Source organism: Eutrigla gurnardus, assembly GCF_963514095.1.
Source record: "Eutrigla gurnardus genome assembly, chromosome: 9".
Classification (NCBI taxonomy): Eukaryota; Metazoa; Chordata; class Actinopteri; order Perciformes; family Triglidae; genus Eutrigla; species Eutrigla gurnardus.
This window is the reverse complement of record NC_139923.1, coordinates 417942-434490: the sequence shown is the minus strand read 5'-3', so window position 1 is coordinate 434490 and position 16549 is coordinate 417942. Positions and strand designations below refer to the sequence as shown.

Here is a 16549-nt window from a genome sequence, read left to right as displayed (position 1 = left end):
GTATGCCCGAGAACACAACACGTCTCCTTTCTCCTGGCCGGCAAACTCTACCAGTGTGCGTCGTAGGAACGCCACCGTTTTCCTCCGGATCGCTTGCCCGAGAGCACGACGCCTCCCCTTTTTCCTGGCTGGCAAACTCTACCTGTGTGCGTCGTAGCACGCCACCGTTTGCCACCAGATCGCTTGCCCGAGAGCACAACACGTCTCCTTTCTCCTGGCCGAGGCACACTACAGATCGCGCCCTTAGGCAGCCTATGTTAATAAAATACAGATTTTTTTTGTCAAGCTGTGGAACTCTGAAAGAAATTCAGGTAGAAATAGGCTTACTCAACTATTAAGCTGTTGAGTAAACCTATAACTTATATTTTACTTGATAAAATAAGACAATATATGCACTAATATGTCGTTGTAGTGTTTTACAGTATCTGTGGCTATTAATGTGATGCTCATCATTTTTCAGCCATATTTTTTCCGGATCATTTCCATCAACCGGCCCTCATTCAAAACTGATTGAATAGCCCTGTTCTACTGCATCAGCCGCCATTATCTAGTTGGAAAGTGGAGCAGACACATAGGTTAGCTAATTAAAAAATGTCTGCAGTTTGGCATCCTCATCTCTCCTGCTCCTCATCTTCCTCTTTCTTCCTCTCCTCCCTTTCTTTGAGGGTGGAGCTCCATTCTCAGCATCCTCAATCTCACCACTGCAGTTCTCAGAGTGGCGAGCCATGGTGTTCTACAGGAACACAATGTTATGGTATTTTCACAATTTCAACCCTCCAAACAAACTCAGAGCAACTAGTCAGCATTTATGAGCATATGTAAATACTCTAAAGGTCTTCAGAGTAATGAGTTCAGACACTATTCTAGCTCTTTTTACTGCACCACGATTTTGAGCCCATCACCGCTTATACATGTTTTGTTTGTTTTTTAAATTCTCTCCACATGTGAACGAAAAAACAAAAACACCCAGGTCTCTGGACAGAGCATAAACATAACATTTAGCGCATCATGTCATTATAACCTTCTTGATCAATCAAATCAATCCAGAGCACTGAGGGGAAGCAGTTCACAAGTCTAACCTAGATCTCCTCAGAAAAGGTAAATGGAATATTGACCACATTTTCTTTTCCTACCGTGGCCCTAATACGCCATCGTACAGAAGAGAATCTGGTCATATTCAAAGTAAAACAGCTTTCAGGCACTGATAGTCAATAAAGCAAGATCTTGATTTTTTCGCTGCGATGCGGTGGTTGGGAACCACTGCATTAAAGGAGAGGTGAAAAGGTGAGGATGATGGCAGCTTTCTAGTGATACATGTAATAACAACTCTTGTATACATGGACCTTTCCTCAAACTGTCATCTGATAAGTTGTTACAGATGACTGTGGCCAGTCTCCAATAACATGCATGGTTTCACCGGAAAAAAGAAACAAATTCTGAGCCTTCTAATACTTTATAATCAGCCTTATGGTTGAGAAGCCATTATGTTTAATTTAGGATATCTTAATTTTGAATTGTTTTGTGAGGGAAAGGGGAGTGGGGCGGTTTGACCAGTACGGGATATTAGCTTTTACAGTACTTAAATGTTACATGACTAAACACGTCTCCAGCTCAACATCAGCTAGTCTAATGACCCTGTCAGTGTTCTCACCAGATGCAGCCGCCTTGGATGCCACCCTGACCGATTTGCTTGGTGTTGGAGGCTTGGGGGCGTTCTTTGGGGGTCTCCCTCGTTTTCTCTTGACTGGTGGCTCGTCAGGAGCTGGTATTGGGATGGCGGCAGGGGCCTGGTCCAGTTCCATATTTTCTGGTTCCTCCTCTACCTGTAGCAGTGACACCTCTTCCTCTCCCTCAATCTCCTCCTCCTCCTCCTCCTCCTCCTCATCCAGTTCAGCATGATCCTCCTCTGCATCACACAGAGACACAACAAAGAGACTTTTGATAAATGAATGGGAACAGAGCAAAACAACATCCTACCCACGCTTGCATACAATGTCAATTCTCACCGCTGTCATCCTCATCTCTCCTGCTCCTCATCTTCCTCTTTCTTCCTCTCCTCCCTTTCTTTGAGGGTGGAGCTCCATTCTCAGCATCCTCAATCTCACCACTGCAGTTCTCAGAGTGGCGAGCCATGGTGTTCTACAGGAACACAATGTTATGGTATTTTCACAATTTCAACCCTCCAAACAAACTCAGAGCAACTAGTCAGCATTTATGAGCATATGTAAATACTCCAAAGGTCTTCAGAGTAATGAGTTTAGACACCATTCTAGCTCTTTTTACTGCACCACGATTTTGAGCCCATCACCGCTTATACAAAACAAAAACACCCAGGTCTCTGGACAGAGCATAAACATAACATTTAGCGCATCATGTCATTATAACCTTCTTGATCAATCAAATCAATCCAGAGCACTGAGGGGAAGAAGTTCACAAGTCTAACCTAGATCTCCTCAGAAAAGGTAAATGGAGACATGTAAAGGCCAAGTTATGCTTCCGTGTCGACACAATGCAAGGGGGCCCCTTACGTCCTTGCGGACCCCCTTACGTCCAACGCAAGGGCCTGACGTGCACCTCCCAAAAATCCTAGACGCGCGTCGAGGCGACGCAACACCAACACAGCGGCATTGGCTGTGATTGGTCCGCTAACTACATCCGCTGGAGACCGCTTTCCGGTTTCCACTCATAAACACCGCCATTTAAACTTTTAATAGGCTACTTTTATTGTTTTCACCTCGTTTTATGTTTGCACCTTGTCGCTTTTGCACAAATAAATAAAACACCAAGTTCTGTTATGTTTAAAGCCGGAAAGTAAACAAATAGGCTATAACGAGGCTAACGACGATATACGTCAAGAGTCTTGGTTGGTCGGTCAGTCTTTACAAAAAACATAGCGCCCTTTACCGGTGTAGCATTGATTTGCGTTTCGACACGTAAACCCAACGCAGAACCATCACGGTCTCCCAGCAACTGCGTGGCCGTTGCGTGATCACTACACGGAAGCATAATCAGGGCTTAACTCCCATACCAATGTGACTCCGTGCAGACACTGAAATTCCAAGGTATTTCCAGAAGGAAGCCATCATCAATCAAGAGCCACCTGCGTGACAATTACATTTCTATCTAAATTAGCCAGAAGGCAAATGAGAAAATATTGCATTCAAATAAATCCTCATGACATGTAACATGAAAGTGACTGTTTTGGCAGTGATCGCAACATATTTCATGACTGCACATTCAATTCAATTCAATTGTATTTATAGCGTCATAATACTGGGGACACATACATGAACAGGAGGGTTTTGAGCCGTGGGATTCAGCTTTGTACCTTCAGACATTCACCCAGCTTCCCGGTTGCTCAGGGTTTGCCAATTAATTAAGACTGTAGCAGCCTGCCAAAGTATTTTTACACTGTTCATAATATAAAGACCTTTTGCGTTGCGTTGCGTTCCTGTCCGTCATCCTCAGTCAGTTCCCCCACCTCTTTTTATCATTATAGGACAGCAGTAACTTCATAACATAAACCGACATATCCAACGTTATATTAACAATTTTCCTGACTCAACTTTTCCAGAAAATATGTGACCTGCCACGGCAAAATCAGCAACAAGTTGGGTGGGACGAATTTGCACCAACGACGAAATAAGCTTTTTCTTTTTCAAAATTAGTGATTTTCGTTTTTTTGCATAACATGCAAGTTGAGATGATCTCAAGAAGAAGCCACTCCATGTTTCAGATAACAGTATTGGTTGCCTTAAAAGTATACATTTTGTTTTTGTAGTTTCTGAAAAAATATGCCTTGCCTCTGCCTGTGTCTTTGCTGGGGCGGGTACGGTGATGCAGTTAATTTCCATACTGATTACCGTTGGCCGTGCACGTGCTGTTGTTATTTTTTCGGCCATTCAGCTGCACGTTAGAAGCTAAACACATGGTTAATCATACAGCGCCCGTGTCGTCCTCGCAGCGGAGGAGCTGGAGCGGAAGATATCAGATGCTATATCTACGGTAATATTTCTACGGGATAAAGACAGCGAAATGGAGGAAATCTGTAACTATGACTGCAAATGCTATGGAAGAAGAAAGGAGAACTCTCTCCTTGGAAGACATTCATGTAGCGACAAACTTTCTCAAGAGCCAACGTACAGCATAAGGATGGATTCTTTAGCTGCTAAAAGAGAGCAAACGGACATACAGTAGTTACGTCGGAGATGACTGCATCCACCAAAAAGCCGCAGACGAAAAGAAAGTGCGCCCGGACCTCTTATTTCATCGGAGTCAACGAAGTCTGCAGGAATACTTTTCAGTTTCTAATGGGGTGAGTTAACATCCAAGTTATCTACTTTGCTTAGCTAGCTAAGCTAGCTCAGCACTGTCGTTTTAAAATTATATGCACATCGAAACTAAGCTGTAATGGGAGGTTTTTGGTTCGTAATGTGGGCATCTGATTTAACAGTAAGGTGCCAAAGGGCCTGTTGGCATTGCTTGAATTGACTGTGATGCTAATGGGTTAGCAACTAGCCTACCTGAGGACAATAGGCTAGTTGCTAAATCATTAGCCCTAGCTACTTAGATAGTGCCTGTTAGCATGACACATGATGTGAAACTTTTTTCCTCCAATGTTTACATTGTACACTTTAAACATTTCCATTTCAATAAAGCACCTTCTAATTCTGTCCAGTAAAGTGCTTAACGAAAATAACTAGGGATGCATGATATTATCGGCAAGGTATCGGTATCGGACGATATTGACCTTAAAATGTATTATCGGATATCGGCTAACACGCCGATATATTAAACCGATAAATAAAGACGGCTGCTTCCTTGATTAAATCAGATCAAATGCCCGAGGGCGCGAGGATTGCGTGCGCATCGCGACGCGTCACCGACTTCAACTTATAGCAGAGCGAGGGAGAAGTTCAAAATGTCAGCGGTGTGGACGTTTTTTAAGTTGTCGGAAACGGATAGCAAAATTTGTATTTGCAATGATTGTTCAGCGTCGGTGATGCGAGGAGGAGCCAACACGCATTCTTTTAACACGTAAGTCGCAGTCGGCAACATTTGTTCGATCATATTCACTGAAGCTGACACTATACGGCGAGTCAGAGGTAACGCCAAGCGCCCTCAGGTGGAGACCGATTGTCCCACTGTGCACTGAGCAGGGAACGCGCACGCACGCTTGCCTACGCCGAACCTTTCCGCGGTGTGTGAGGCTCCGCAGGTGAGGCGGAGGTGTATCAGCTGAGGGGGCAGGAAGGCATTGTGTGCGCACGCTGAGTCGACGGACACTTCATGAAGAAACGGGCGAGAAACGGGTTTGCTCTGCTGATCTGTGAGTGTGAGCGTGCGGGGATGTTATTCATAGAAATGCACTATTCAAATATTTCAGTTAAAAGGGTGTGTTAAATAGATTATTAGTTAATTATTTGGTAGAATATCAGTAAAACTGTGACGCTGTGTGCTGTAAAACCTGTTAAAAAAATTGTACTAGTGTACTCCATGCCGTTTATCGATGAGAGAAGACACGGGCGCATTCACAGAATCGCATTCACTGACGAGCACTCGTTGGGAGGGAGCGGAGGAGCTCGGTGGTAGAGGTGTATATATATTGTGGCGCCCGCCGGGTAAGGATGGGGAAAAGGGAATGTGGGCAAGTGATCGATGGTGTGTACATCGGGCCCTGGCATGCGAGAGCAGCGGGGCTCTTTGAATGCTCTCCATCCGCAGAGGACCAGATAAGGAGTTCCGATGAGGGAAGCGGTCTCACCTGTGCGGCGAAGGCACAGCTGGGGAGAGTTGGCATTACGAGAGGGCGGAGATAAAAGGAGGAAGAGATGCCCAGAAACGCCGGAGTAGCTACGGCGAAACATCGGAGAGGTGAATGTGGAGAGTAAGAGAGTGACAGAATAAAGCGCTGTGTATGACCCCCTTAGGACGGAGAACCCTGCTGGCTGCCCGACCCCCGGATCGTCTGAGAACCCCCCTGTGTTCCGACCCCCGCCTGCCTGACCGCCATTCCCCCTGCCGAACCCTGGACCGTAGGACTACCCGAGCCCGGACACCGAACCCCGCACTCGCCCAAAGACGCCGCCTCATCTGCCCCCGCCCCCGGATCTTCGCGCCCCTCCCGATGGCGCCACCCGTGCGCAACCACCACGCCGACGGCCATGAGGACCTCACGGCGCCCCCCACGCTGCACAGCTCCAGCCCTATTCCCTTAATAAACTTGCAAAAAGCTGATTGTAGTGTGGACAGTGATTTGTTTATTGAGATTGGTCACGTGGCATCCCTCCCCACACCTGAGGGTGTGGGGTCAGGTGTGTGAGGTCGGGTATGTTTCTGGCAACACGTCAAACCTGTTGACGCATTTGAAACGGCACCACCCCCACGTGAACATCGCTACGAGGAGAAAGACGAGCGTAATGTTAGTGCAAACACAGCTCCCCACCGCATTTAAACAGCCTCTCCCTGCCCTGTTCAATTTTGCACATCAGATGGAGAAAATATTTGTTTTTAAAAAAACAGTCTGAGCCTTATCCATGTTATTTAATCTGAGCAACAACTTGAAACTATTTAGTGTTGCAACTGTTCAATTTTGCACATCAGATGGAGAAAATATTTTTTTTAAATAAACAGTCTGTTATTTTTATTTTTTTTATTTTTTAAATAAATATTTTAAATACTTGTATTTATATTTTTGAGCAGCATTCTAGCTCCAGTGCATGTTCCTACTGTTAAAAGCACAAAAGTAATAAACAACTAGCACATTTATATTTTGCATTTTGTTTTCTTACTGTACCGAAAATGAACCTAACCGTGACCTCAAAACCGAGGTACGTACCAAACCGAGATTTTTGTGTACCGTTACACCCCTAATATCTATCTATCTATCTCGGTATCGGTTATCGGCCAAATGAGTTATAAAATATCGGCAAAAAATCCAATATCGTGCATCCCTAAAAATAACACTACATCAACATTACCGACATGATAACTGCTTTTGATAACCATTGTTCAAACCACTACAATACTTTCTGCCCTAGGCTAACAGATAGCAGATATCACTGAGTGACATCTGTAGGGGGGAGGGCTTATCTGAATGAGATGCAAATGAGCACCATTGTGTTTCCTTCCTCGCCAGGTGAGGGGAGGTGAGATTTGCAAATCTTTCAGGCCAGTTTTCTCAGTGAACGGTTTTCAGAGAAGCATACATTCAAATGGCCACAACTTCGTCAAATATTATCAGATGTCCACGTGTTAGACATAATTGGAAAGCTTATAAACTACACTTTCAGAATCTGTGAATAACTAAAAATGCCCCGAGGTCGACTTGTTCCTGGTTTTGCCGTGGCTGGTCACATATTGTCTTACTCCACTTAGATAGCTAACGATAACATTACTAGCAGTGGCTCTAACAACGTAGTTAACTATAAGTTTCTGGGTCATCATATAACATTAGGCTGTTTGTAATGTAAAATCACCAAGCTGAAATGGGTTTGTGCCCACATTGCGTTTTCCACTGCGGCCAAGCCAGCTTCCACTCGAAAAACACAGGCATGGTTAACTCCAAGCGAGCTGATTGGTCACTAGGCGGTGTTTTTGTCCACGTTGATCTCTTATCAGGAACATAACCTGCTCCGGAGCAGGTTAGCTCTGCAGCGTAAGTTACCATGGCGATCTACCCCGGTAAGAAGTGAACCAGCTTCGTAGGATGGAAAACCCAGAGTAACCCTGAAGTTACCTCGCTAAGCCCAAATCCTGCATCCTAGTACAGGCCTCTGGTTTCTCCACTGTGTTGACGTGGATCTGGTCCATGCAAATGTATTCAGCTACAGCCCTGTTTATGTTCTGTGTTTGTGGTGACTTGGCACCACATTATCGTTGCTGATCAAATAGAGCAGGTTGGGTGAAGTTGCACATCAACTGGAGGAGGCGAAGACGGCACTATTGGTATCGATACTTTTGCAAATTATTATTACTCAGTTTTAGTATCCAATGGTATCTGAATATACAGTGGGGCAAAAAAGTATTTAGTCAGCCACCGATTGTGCAAGTTCTCCCACTTAAAATGATGACAGAGGTCTGTAATTTTCATCATAGGTACACTTCAAATGTGAGAGACAGAATGTGGGGAAAAAATCCTGGAAATCACATTGTAGGATTTTTAAAGAATTTATTTGTAAATTATGGTGGAAAATAAGTATTTGGTCACCTAAAAACAAGCAAGATCTCTGGCTCTCACAGACCTGTAACTTCTTCTTTAAGAAGATCTTCTGTCCTCCACTCGTTACCTGTATTAATGGCACCGGTTTGAACTCGTTATCTGTATAAAAGAAACACAGACCATTGATAATCTCCCTCGATCTGGGGCTCCACGCAAGATCTCATCCCGTGGGGTCATAATGGTCATGAGAACGGTGAGCAAAAATCCCAGAACTACACGGGGGGACCTGGTGAATGACCTGCAGAGAGCTGGGACCAAAGTAACAAAGGTTACCATCAGTACACACTACGCCGACAGGGAATCAACTCCTGCAGTGCCAGACGAGTCCCCCTGCTTAAGCCAGTACATGTCCAGGCCTGTCTGAAGTTTGCCAGAGAGCATATGGATGATCCAGGAGAGAGTTGGGAGAATGTCATGTGGTCAGATGAAACCAAAATAGAACTTTTTGGTACAAACTCAACTCATCGTGTTTGGAGGAAGAAGAATGCTGAGTTGCATCCCAAGAACACCATACCTACTGGGAAGCATGGGGGTGGAAACATCATGCTTTGGGGCTGTTTTTCTGCAAAGGGGACAGGATGACTGATCCGTGTCAAGGAAAGAATGAATGGGGCCATGTATCGTGAGATTTTGAGCCAAAACCTCCTTCCATCAGTGAGAGCATGAAGATGAAACGTGGCTGGGTCTTCCAGCATGACAATGAACCCAAACACACCGCCCGGGCAACGAAGGAGTGGCTGCGTAAGAAGCATTTGAAAGTCCTGGAGTGGCCTAGTCAGTCTCCAGACCTCAACCCCATAGAAAATCTGTGGAGGGAGTTTGAAGTCGGCGACAGCCTCAAAACATCACTGCTCTAGAGGAGATCTGCATGGAGGAATCGGCCAAAATACCAGCTACAGTGTGTGCAAACCTTGTGAAGACCTACATTAAACGTTTGACCTCTGTCATTGCCAACAAAGGTTAAATTACAAAGTATTGAGTTGAACTTTTGTTATTGACCAAATACTTATTTTCCACCATAATTTACAAATATATTCTTTAAAAATCCTACAATGTGATTTCCAGGATTTTTTCCCCCACATTCTGTCTCTCACAGTTGAAGTGTACCTATGATGAAAATTACAGACATCTGTCATCATTTTAAGTGGGAGAACTTGCACAATCGGTGGCTGACTAAATACTTTTTTGCCCCACTGTATATGTATTTTTTGACAACTCTACTCTGAACAGTCTGTCCTGGTTGACAGTCCTGTTCCTCCCTCACAGAGAGAGGGTGAAGCGAGTACTAAGGAAGCGACAATGTCAAGGTGAAGAGGGCTGTAAAGCTTGCAGTCGCATCTGCGAGCCAGCCTCAACCGAGGCCTTTCCAAGACCACCTAATATAGCTGGTCTATGGAGAGATGATTTGGCTAGGGAGAAGCTCCTCCTACAGAGTTAAAAGATAGAGCTCATCATATCATTGTGGCGGGCTGACCTACACTGTAGATATTAATCACTAATACTGGATCAGTCATGAACATGAGAATTATGGGAGATTTACTTTGTAATGTGGCATGTTTGACTTAATTTACCAACATCAGATATCCTTTGATCTGACCCTGACCCAGCTCTAAAATGGAACAGAAACAGAACAGAGACCTCTTTCAAATGTAGTGACAATGTGAACCCAAATAAAACTGAGTCTCCACTTTAAGGGGACTGAGATTGGTTTGTTTAAAGAGTACTATATATGAATCAGTGAAACAGTTACATTTTAAAACTTGTTACGCACAAGCCCTTGTTGAACCAGCTAAGATTTCACTTCGTGTGTGTGAAGGTAGGAAGAGTGTCGTTACCCTGCGGGTGAAAGTCTTGCTGCATTTGGGGCAGACGAAGGCAGTGGGGACAAAGTTGGGGTCGTGGTAGCGTTTGAAGTGCATGTCCAGTAGCTGCTTTTGTCTGAAGGTCTTCTCACACTGGCTGCAGGCGTATGGTTTCTCTCCAGTGTGGGTTCGACGATGCATGACCATGTGGCGCTCCTGGACCCAATAACATGCAACACAGTTAAAAAATCACAATTACAGACATTAGTACACATCCCCTCTGAAATATTTGGGTTACGAAATAAAACGATGAATATGACACAAAAGAGTTCAGCTTTTAATTCCAGGTTCTTACTAGGAGACCGAATATTAGGTAAAAGGGTAGGATATTAAGTTTTCGGTTTTCAAATTTTGGGAAAATGTTTTGAATTCAACAACATATAAAAATACAAACAAAACTTTTTTGGCTACTCAATTTTTGTAGCATTGTTAGCATATATGCATATCTATCTATCCATCCATCCATCCATCGTCAACCGCTTATCCTGTATTTATGGTCGCGGGGGGCTGGAGCCGATCCCCGGCTGACATTGGAGTGAAGGCAGGATACACCCTGGACAGGTCGCCAGTTTATTGTTGGTATCAATACGTTTGCAAATTAGTAACTAATCCGATTAATTTTAAGTATCAATTATCATCCGAGTATTGAGTATGATTTTTTTGTCAACTCTAGATCCTTGTGCAGAGAGTGTGTGCTTGTTACATGAAATTAGTCTCTCTTGAACTTGATACTACTGGCTAGTTCCAACTGGCCCACTGGAAGCAGCTGGACATTAACAACCAGTTTACCCAGAACCTCCTTCTAGCTTGGGATGCGTTTTTATATCAATGTGCAAATTGGCTTTTTTTTTTAGAGTAATACAGTAATTTTAGATAAAATAACCAATGATATTCACAAGGTTGCAGTGTCTAAACCCAGCAACTTAACAGTCTCATAGAGACAGGTAGGCTGAGCTCTACACACTACATACACTGATGCAAACAAAATGTGTTGAAGACAGGGGAAATCTCTGCTAATGGCGAGAAGTCAGAATTAGACTGGTATGGTGCTTTGAGGTGTTCTGTATCAAAAGGTGCTATCTTTTAAGTTGTTTAACAGATCGCAGAAATGCTGAGCTCTTGTCTCATATTACTCTTGACATCAAACTCAAATGTTGCAGCAAACCTAAAGGAATGGGCCTCACTGTTCCAATAGTTTCAGACGGGACTGTATATCCATTCAAAATATCTCAACAACTACTAGATGGAAGGCCATTATGGTGCTAGGCTATGCTTACATTGTAGCTGCTCTATCAACACTCAAAATAATGTCATCTAGACATAAATATGTCAGTGATGTTGTTTCTACCATAGACAGTCTATGGTTTATACACATACAGTTGTACACATAGTTTGGTTTGGTTTCTATACTAATATGGTGTACTATCATGGAGTTCTTTGTGACCACAGCCACAGAATAGATTTCTTCCCTCCATGTCCGATTCAGCAACGTCAGGACTCCAACATAAGACAGTGTCAGCAGAGTTTTTGTGCGAAAGTTGAAAATATGTAACTCGAGCGAGAAATTGATGCAAATTTTGCATTTTTGTATGCAAAAATTGCTTCATGTTTGGTGTGAACACAGCATCAGTCTTTATTTTTATAATTGCTGTGGTTTGGGTGACCATTATGTGATATTCAAATATAATTCCTTATTTTCTATGAGTGTGGTAACCCTACATTACACTCACTACACAATGGTATTTGTATGGACAGACCTGGCGGCAGCAGTAGTCACACATGTCGCATTTGAACCTCTTCTCATTCTTGTGGGACTTCTGGTGCTGGATCAGAGCGTAGCGCTCATGGAAAACGGCGTCGCAATAACGACACTTTTTTCCAGTCTCAATGAATGAATGCTGCTTACGAAGATGGACACCTGGAGATGCACACGGATGACAGAAGACAAGAAATTAAGGTTATGATACAACATACTACATGATACATCAAGTCAACCATCTTGTCTGTCTGGTAGGTTTACACTGTGTCTGTGTGTGTGTTACCCAAGTCACTCTTGCGTGCGATGACAGTGTCACAGTGTGGACAGTGGAATTTGGCCACATTCTCTGTGTGTTTCTGCAGAATGTGCATCTTCATGGTTCCACTCTGGGTGAATCGAGCATGGCAGATGTAGCACTCATAAGGTTTCTCTCCTGAGAGAGGATTGAAAATGTACACAGGTGTATCATTGTACTCATTTATGGTTATAAACAGAACATTCAAATATTTTTTTTTAAATCCTTAAATGTAACAACAAGGTAGGAGGTATGAAACACAATATATTAATTAAAACTGCAAGCAATGATGCACGGGCCCTTGCACACACGCAAGTCGGGAGTGCTACGACCTACTGCCAGTGCTGCGGCCGCCTACCCAGCCATCGCCTCATCGCTAGTTGTCCTGTGCTTGAATTTTCATCTGCTGATAACCAATTCAGACTTTTAAAGTCATCATGCTTGACTGGTGTACAAAGTTTCACGATATTGGGACTGTAGCAACCCACTGGAAACATCACTTCCTCTTATATTGCGAAAAAGCATCGCCACGGTAACAGCGTTAAACGCAAGTTCACTATCTTCAATAAGCGTCAGCAATGTCTGGAGGTTTGTCTGTCAAACTTTGAGGTGGATCAGGTCAACACATTAGGAGGAGTGCATGAAAGTGTAAAAACACGACATGTTCTGTTACCAGAAGGTGGCACTCTGACTGTGAGTCAATATTGCAGTGCAGACATGTTCAGGGTGGGACTCTCATCAAACATGAAGTTTGAACCAGATTGGACAATGTACAGTGATGTTATAACAGCTCCCTTTTAGTGGCGAAAAAATGAACTTCATGGCGCCAGCCTGGCCATGCACTTTGACTAATGTATGAGCTTTTGATAATTTTTCATTGTTTAGGCCTTTAGACCAGGCTCAGCGAGTTTGGTAGGAATTAGATCAACGGTGCAGGAGGATTTTGTTAAAATATACTACATGAAAAAGGCGACATTTCACATAAAATGCAAAATGGCTGACTCCCTGTTGGGTTTAGGGTAAGGGTCTAAGAGGCTTTTTTGTATATCTCTACATATTCTATGTACCTACAAAGTTTCATGCATGTACGTCAAAGCTTAAGGTGATCAATCTCTTTGGAGGAGCGGTAAAAGTGTAAAAACATGACATTTCCAGGTACCGTTTCAATATTACAGTGCAGACCTGTTTACATTGTATTGGACATTGTATCCTGAAGTTACAACAACTTCCTGTACACTGGTCCTAATTATCCCCCAAAAATATATTTTAAACAATCCTTCATCTGTTAGTATTGCCCAAAGTGAAAATTACAGTTCTGTAGCTGCCTGTAATTGACTAATAATGGGGAAGGGGTTTTGGTCAAACAACCTCCTATCCTTTTGATTGGAATACATTCTTTATTAAGGAAGCTAGAAAAAAAACCTTTCATGTGAAAACATGGACAACTTATATGGGGTTATCCCCAAAATAAAAACATACTGTTCCTATATCTGTAAAAACAGACATATCCGTCTTTTCCTCCTCCACAGCATTAAAAATAAAGAAAATCAGTTAAGGCGTGAGCTTTACCCGAGTGTGTCCGCATGTGTCTCTTCAGCTTGTATGTGTCTCTGCTGGCGTAGCTGCAAAGACTGCACTGGAATGGACGTTCACCGGTGTGGGAACGGATGTGACGCTTTAGTTTGCTCACCTTCACAACATCAAGACACAAACACATAGTCACATATCAGAGCACTGCAGCAGAAATAAATGGCAGAGCAGTTGTACATCTACTGTTTCACTTTTAAAGTCAAGATATGATGAACTTCATTGATCCCAAGGAAATTCCCTCCAGTGCTACGGACTACAGAGCTGTGAAGGTATCATTTACTCTTCGATATTTGAAGAGATCTGGATGAAGATGTGTTGCAAAGAATTTTTCAAACCAGGTTGATCAAACACTGCCCTAGGCCAGTATAATGAATTTGACCACAAGATGTCTCACTCCACTCAGAAACCACTGCACTAACACTCAGAGGATCAGCTGGTCACTCAAATGAGAAGAGCAGGTCCACCTTAAGAGGTCAGCCCACTTAATGGAGCCTGGACTGGAATAATGGTTAACTTCATGGTTAACCACCATGACTAGAATAAACACGTGGAAACTAGAACTTGGTTTGGGAGTTGCCGCATTTAGAGACAAATTAAAGAAACTTAAAGCTATGGTCTACATTCTGAAAATCAGTTGAGCCTCTGAGACAGATTGGAAAAAAAGCATCCCCCCCCCAACCAAACCCCTCCCCTCAGTGTTCCACGATACGACGAGGCGTGATGACGAGGAGCAGGGGAGACGAGGGGATTGGATGGAGGGTACGAGCAATGGCTCCCATTGGTCAATTTATATGCAGGCCTACTGCTGATAGACTGAATGGATTTTTTTTTATTCCAAATCATAGACCATAGCTTTAAAAAAAAAAAATGTATAAACAAATTAAACTGCACTCACAATCACTTTCTCTTGGTCTCTGTGCACACTTGCTAACATGTCTTTTTTCATCACCCAAAACACAAGGTGCTCCTTTTCTCTCCTCCCACCTCTACTGAAGTTTAATCTCCTTCATATTGCTGGCCTTAGCTCGGCAGTATATTGCGCTGGTTCTGTCAGACACTAGTGGCTCAATTAGACTGTAATATATAGTTCAGTACTAAGCTACAAACCTCGGATTTTGGATCAAGGTTCAAAATGTTTTCAGTACGAAAGGAGAAAAGATCATCGGCCACACTTACTTTAACAGTTAAGGCAATCAAATACTGGCTTAAAAAAAAAAGTATAAATAACAAATCACAATCTATTTTATTGTCTTTTAAATTACTAACTATCAAAGAGTGAGTTAAAACAATGGTGATTGATCATGTGACCCACTAATGAAAGTGTGTATACTTGCTGCTTTGCCCAGAAATAGGATCTCCATGTCTGTGGCCACATTCCCACGCTAAATTCGTGAGGCTTTTTACAGCAGCAAGCCAGGTGGTGCTACTCACGGAAGTATGCTGCGTTTAGTTGGAAAGGGAAATCGGTAACTTCCAACTGCTGACTCAGGCTCCCTCTAGTCTAAAGTGTTTGACCAGGTACATTACATTACTGCTGACCAGGGTTGGAATTTTAGGGGCAAGGCCATTTGGCCTTCACTTTAATTCTTTTTAGGGGCACCAAGGCTACATGACAGGGCACAAAGGCCATTGAGTAAAATTAGATGGTTTTACCTTTCAGATTAATACCATAACATCCTAATTCATAACAAAACATGAATTATGAGTTAATAATTTAAAGTTAATGTTAAATTGGATTTTTTTAAATAGCATCTGACAAAGGAATTACTACTTGAAAGCAAGAAAACATATTCTGTATGAAATCTTTATACACTGCTCAAAAAAATAAAGGGGACACTAAAACAACATAATGTAACTGCAAGTCAATCATATTTCTGAGATATCAGCCTGTCTAATTAGGAAGCAGCACTGATTGGGAATCATTTCACCTGCTGTTGTGCAAATGGAACAGACCACAGGTGGAAACGAGTGGCAATTAGCAAGACATCCCTATAAAGGAATGGTTCTGCAGGTGGTGACCACAGACCATTTCTCTGTTCATTTTCAGGTTTTTTTTTTAATTCATTTTATCATAACAGAGCTACATACATTTGACAATGCCTGGGAAAACTAGCCTATTGTCTGTGTTATTTTCATCATTATTGCTTACCAAAAAAAAAAAAAAAAAAGAGAGAGACAAGCTCCTCAATCAAAACAAAAATATAAGCTAAACAACAAATTGTAAACTTACGGTAAATCCTCTAATATAGGCCCGGGCCTTTATTTACTCAAGCGCATCGCAGCCTAGGCCTTTTGGCCTTTTGGAAGGAGGCCAGAATTAGAGACAGGCACCTATTTCTATTTGAGCAAAACGGACTACCAGTAGACTGAATAAAAACACGTCTATGTGTCTATTTGAACCTATAAAATACTAGGTTAATTTATTGAAAAAGTCTCCTCTTTGGCTCCGCAGCTGCCATATTACCATAAACAACGTTTACCGCTTGCCAGTATTGCACGCTTGGTGGGCTGCCACTAGGAGGATGATTGACAGGCGCTCTCCTTCATACAATCGCACACTTCATGGCTGCACCTGATAGGACGCTTTCACTGCTGTCCTGTCTGCTCCCGGATTTCAAACCGACCAACATGGCGGCTTGTTTGGAAACTTTCTCTTATTTTATGACAATAGTTCACCTACATGTGTTTCTGAAAACATTTTATGCGAGAAATAAGCTATGCAGTTGCTGAATCTGTCTTTATTTTAGATTGAAAACGGTCATTTTTAAAAGATTTTCGAGAGGCGGCGGAGCCCCGTCTCTCGACACTCGCCGCGACGCGAA

At 42.9% G+C, this 16549-nt stretch overlaps 1 protein-coding gene across 2 annotated transcripts in view; it reads right to left on the bottom strand.

Moving 5' to 3' along the window:
• Positions 1 to 16549, bottom strand: part of LOC311019025 (transcriptional repressor CTCF-like) — a 198267-nt gene that overhangs the window by 162765 nt on the left and 18953 nt on the right. For both annotated transcript variants that reach the window (XR_014597772.1, XM_084018187.1), the window contains exons 10-15: positions 13707 to 13827; positions 12126 to 12275; positions 11841 to 12001; positions 10057 to 10239; positions 2007 to 2139; positions 1652 to 1906 (exon numbers count right to left, since the gene is read on the bottom strand). Coding sequence is in view for 1 of the 2 variants with exons in the window: in XM_084018187.1 (XP_083874313.1) it covers positions 1652 to 1906; positions 2007 to 2139; positions 10057 to 10239; positions 11841 to 12001; positions 12126 to 12275; positions 13707 to 13827 (1003 nt within the window). In the remaining variant the exon portion in view is untranslated. The remainder of the gene's footprint in view (positions 1 to 1651; positions 1907 to 2006; positions 2140 to 10056; positions 10240 to 11840; positions 12002 to 12125; positions 12276 to 13706; positions 13828 to 16549) is intronic.